The following is a 3,398-nucleotide window of genomic DNA, read 5'->3' as shown; positions in this document are numbered from 1 at the left end:
CTCACAGGCCACACTATCATAGGAAGTCTGTTGTTATGATTAAGCAATAAGTTTCCTAAATATATGGGCAGAAAACAAAAGTTACTGATTACAGAGAAGTGTGCTTAAAAGTCAAACGTGCCCATATAAGTCTGAGATGAGCCCAGCTGGACAGTTGGGAAGGATTCACCTACCTAGAGGCTGTTCAAGGTCCCGTCGACCTTTAGGAGAATAGAAGAAACCCCTTTCACCACACACCAGATAGAGAGCATCCACCAAGTGAGAGCCACACAGGCGCTGGTTAGCTGCAGCATAGCTGACACTGGGGCTAGAGAGAGCAAGGAAGGCCAGGAGAGGCAGTGAGTGGATCCAGAGAGCCATGGTGGGATGAGAGGTGAGGCCTAGGAAAAGCAGAGAGAAGGGAAACATGAAGCAGGGAGATACTAGTAGAACAGTGTTGTCATCCTTTCACTTATTTGGCTGCAAATTCACTTTGAAGAGGCAGATGAAACCCTTTAAAGATCTGACAGAATTAGGGGGGGGGAAAGGGAGCTTTATGAACCTGAGCATCAGGAAAACATCTGAGCCTCCCATTTATCAGTGAGTTAATAGTAATTTTAACAACTAGTATAGAACCCAGCCAGCTGCAAAAGGCCTTTTGCCTAATTTAGCATTTCTTGGCCTCTTCCTCTAGGAGCTTGCTTAGACCACAAATGCTGGAGTGTGTAATAAGCTAGTCATCCTTGCTTATCAGCAAAATACAAGAGAGCTCAGGGGAGGCACACAAAGATAGCCTATGTGCTCCCCAAATCCTGGGTTAGCATAGCAGTCAGGTGAAAACCCCAGCCCTATTGCCTACAACTACTGGTGGAAAGGTGTGTTGTATTGTAAGAGCAGCAGACCTTCCTACTCTGTGGTGACCCTGTCCTAGCCACTTACGTTAGCCATGTTGTGCTAATCCCCCTGGTCCCACCTCACCCTAAGAAAGAGACCTCTTGAGTTGAATAGTGCCCTGTTTTGGTGCCATGTTAATCCCAAAGCATGAAAAAAACAAAGTCAAGCTGATTGGGAGAGCCAGCAGCCACTTATCTTCAAAACAGATCTAGCATGTGCTGGGTCAGTGCCAGCTGTCTCCTTTGCACCCCATCTCCCCATCCTCTCCACCCTGCATCCCTGGTACAAGTAACTTCAGCCATAATCTGAAGCAGGAGTCATTAACATGCTGTTGCCCCAAGCAAGAGCTTGCAACCCTGCCCCTGCCTTTGGTTGCAAATCTCTGGAGAGCCAGATTCAGCCCATGGACAGTAGGTTGCCAATGTGATTCAGGATCCACATGTGGCTGTTCAGCTCTTGGCTTTTTCTGAGACTGCCATAAGGATGCTTTCTAATGACAATAAGTTGATGAATGCTTGCACATTTGAAATTGAACAGAAGAAAGCCGGACAGGAGAGTACCTGTCATGGATAACCCCCTTTCTCTATTCACTTGGAATTGGACAGAAACTACCAATTCATTTCATAGGTTCTGATCATTACTACAACGACTGATATTTGTGTCTGCCTTTTCAGGCAAAAGATGGTACCTCATTTCCAATCTCCTAAACTATTCTCTGTGTGTTCTATATATTTTCACAGAACAAGTATGCCTGAGTTTGTTTCCCAAAGTAAGTCTATGTAGGCCATATTGTAGGCTGTCATCCTTGTTTCTTCTTCCTTGTTGCCTTCTGCTGTAGTCAGCCATACGGTCACATATCACTTTTTTGTGCTGCTGTGCATATCCAACAGTAGAAAAGTAAAGAGTCCTCTCCTGAGTTAAACAAGCCTAGGTGTGAGATCAAAAACACATTGTAGCAGATGGGCATGTCTGGGAGATGATATGCCAGTCAGAATTTAGGGTGGGGGGGAGAGATTGAAACCCACTGTGCTATCCTAGGACAGAGACCCTCCCTCATCATAAGTTAGTTGCTAACAGACACGTTTGTGGGTTCACTTTGAAGTGTGCTTGGGTTTAGAGTTTTGAAGAGATAACAATCATTGCGAAGGAGGCATTTTGATGGGGGAACAAAATTAGCATTGGCTGTTTCCTCTTCTCTCTTCTTCCTCCCTGTTTTCTTTGAACCATGTCAGTATCCACCTCATTTCGTAACAGGTGCCTGTAGACATTCAGGGATGCTGTTCCAACAGACTGGAATTAAAGTGTATCGGAGCAGACTCGATTAATTGATTAATCGAGTCTGCTGCAGCGTGCTAATTAGCATGCTCCAGCAGCATCAGTGTCTCATATTCAGCATCTCCATGCTTCAAAATGGTGGCAGGGGAGCTTTAACTAAAGCTCATTGAATGAGCTTTAGTTAAACTGCCCCCGCTGGCATTTTGAAGCATGGGATACTGAATACATGAGACACTGTGGGCACTTTACTTAAAGCAGCTCTCTCCCCCCCTGACCTCCTCCACCTCCAAGCACATGTAAAGATGCCTAACCACAACTGCTAGGGGCATTTTTATTACATAGCATTCCCTCCCCATATTACAGGCACTTTGACTTACAGTTTCTAACTCCAAACAGCCCAGACAACAGTCAGGATAGAATCTTTCTGGCAAATGGATAGCAAACCATATGCAAGTTCACCAGAAGTTGCTCTGTGAAATATTCACAGGTGTGATACCATCATAGTATGAGTCTGGATATCATTTTGATTGGAAAGCCTGCTCTGCCACTTTGCTCACCACTATCCCTTCTCTGTTAACACAGTGCCTATAGCCAGGTGCAAAGGATCTACCCTGGCCTAGCAGACAGAAACTGAAATCTCTGCTCATGTCTTTGGTAATTGTATCCATGAAGGAGGAAAGAACTGAGGCACTAAACTCAGGTTCCTGATGGGGAGGAAATTGGGACTGTGGACATGTATTTGAAGCCCTACAAAAGGTCTGACTTCCAGGCAGAAATGAGACAACAGAAGAGCAGCAGACATCCTCAGAAAAGTTAGCTGTCCTTACCTAACAAAATAGAAAACATCATTTTGTTTTCTTGAACCCCTCTAGGTTTTTTTGCCCTTCCATCTGGGTACCCCAAACAAGAAATCCATGGAGGAAAAGCCTGCAAGAAAGACTTTATGTAGAGCCCAGAGGTTAAATTTGCCATGTTGGTGTGCACACTTCCATTCTGCACATTACAAAACCTCCATCACTACCAAGACTCGACAGCTTATTGTCTCAGCAGAAAGTCCAAAGACTGAAGGGCCTAGATAGTGATCATTGTAGCAGCGCACGTTCTACAGGTAGCACATTCATGTCAGAGTAGTGAGGCTCACAGGTAGGGCAGTGTGGGAAACTCACTTCTTATGCTGTATCTATGCTACAGACAAACTTCATTCATTCATTCGTTCTTTGTCAAGCCAACCCTTTTCATTATATTCACTT

At 44.8% G+C, this 3,398-nt stretch overlaps 1 protein-coding gene across 1 annotated transcript in view; it reads right to left on the bottom strand.

Annotated features, from left to right (window-relative positions):
- Positions 1-3,385, bottom strand: part of INS (insulin) — a 5,271-nt gene extending 1,886 nt beyond the window's left edge. The window contains exons 1-2 of the mRNA XM_006033646.1: positions 3,315-3,385; positions 174-380 (exon numbers count right to left, since the gene is read on the bottom strand). Of these exons, the coding sequence (XP_006033708.1) occupies positions 174-360 (187 nt within the window). The 5' untranslated portion in view covers positions 361-380; positions 3,315-3,385. The remainder of the gene's footprint in view (positions 1-173; positions 381-3,314) is intronic.
- Positions 3,386-3,398: the final 13 nt, after the last annotated feature.

This window comes from Alligator sinensis, unplaced genomic scaffold (assembly GCF_000455745.1).
Source record: "Alligator sinensis unplaced genomic scaffold, ASM45574v1 scaffold1299_1, whole genome shotgun sequence".
NCBI lineage: Eukaryota > Metazoa > Chordata > Crocodylia > Alligatoridae > Alligator > Alligator sinensis.
This window is presented reverse-complemented; position numbering and strand designations above follow the sequence as displayed.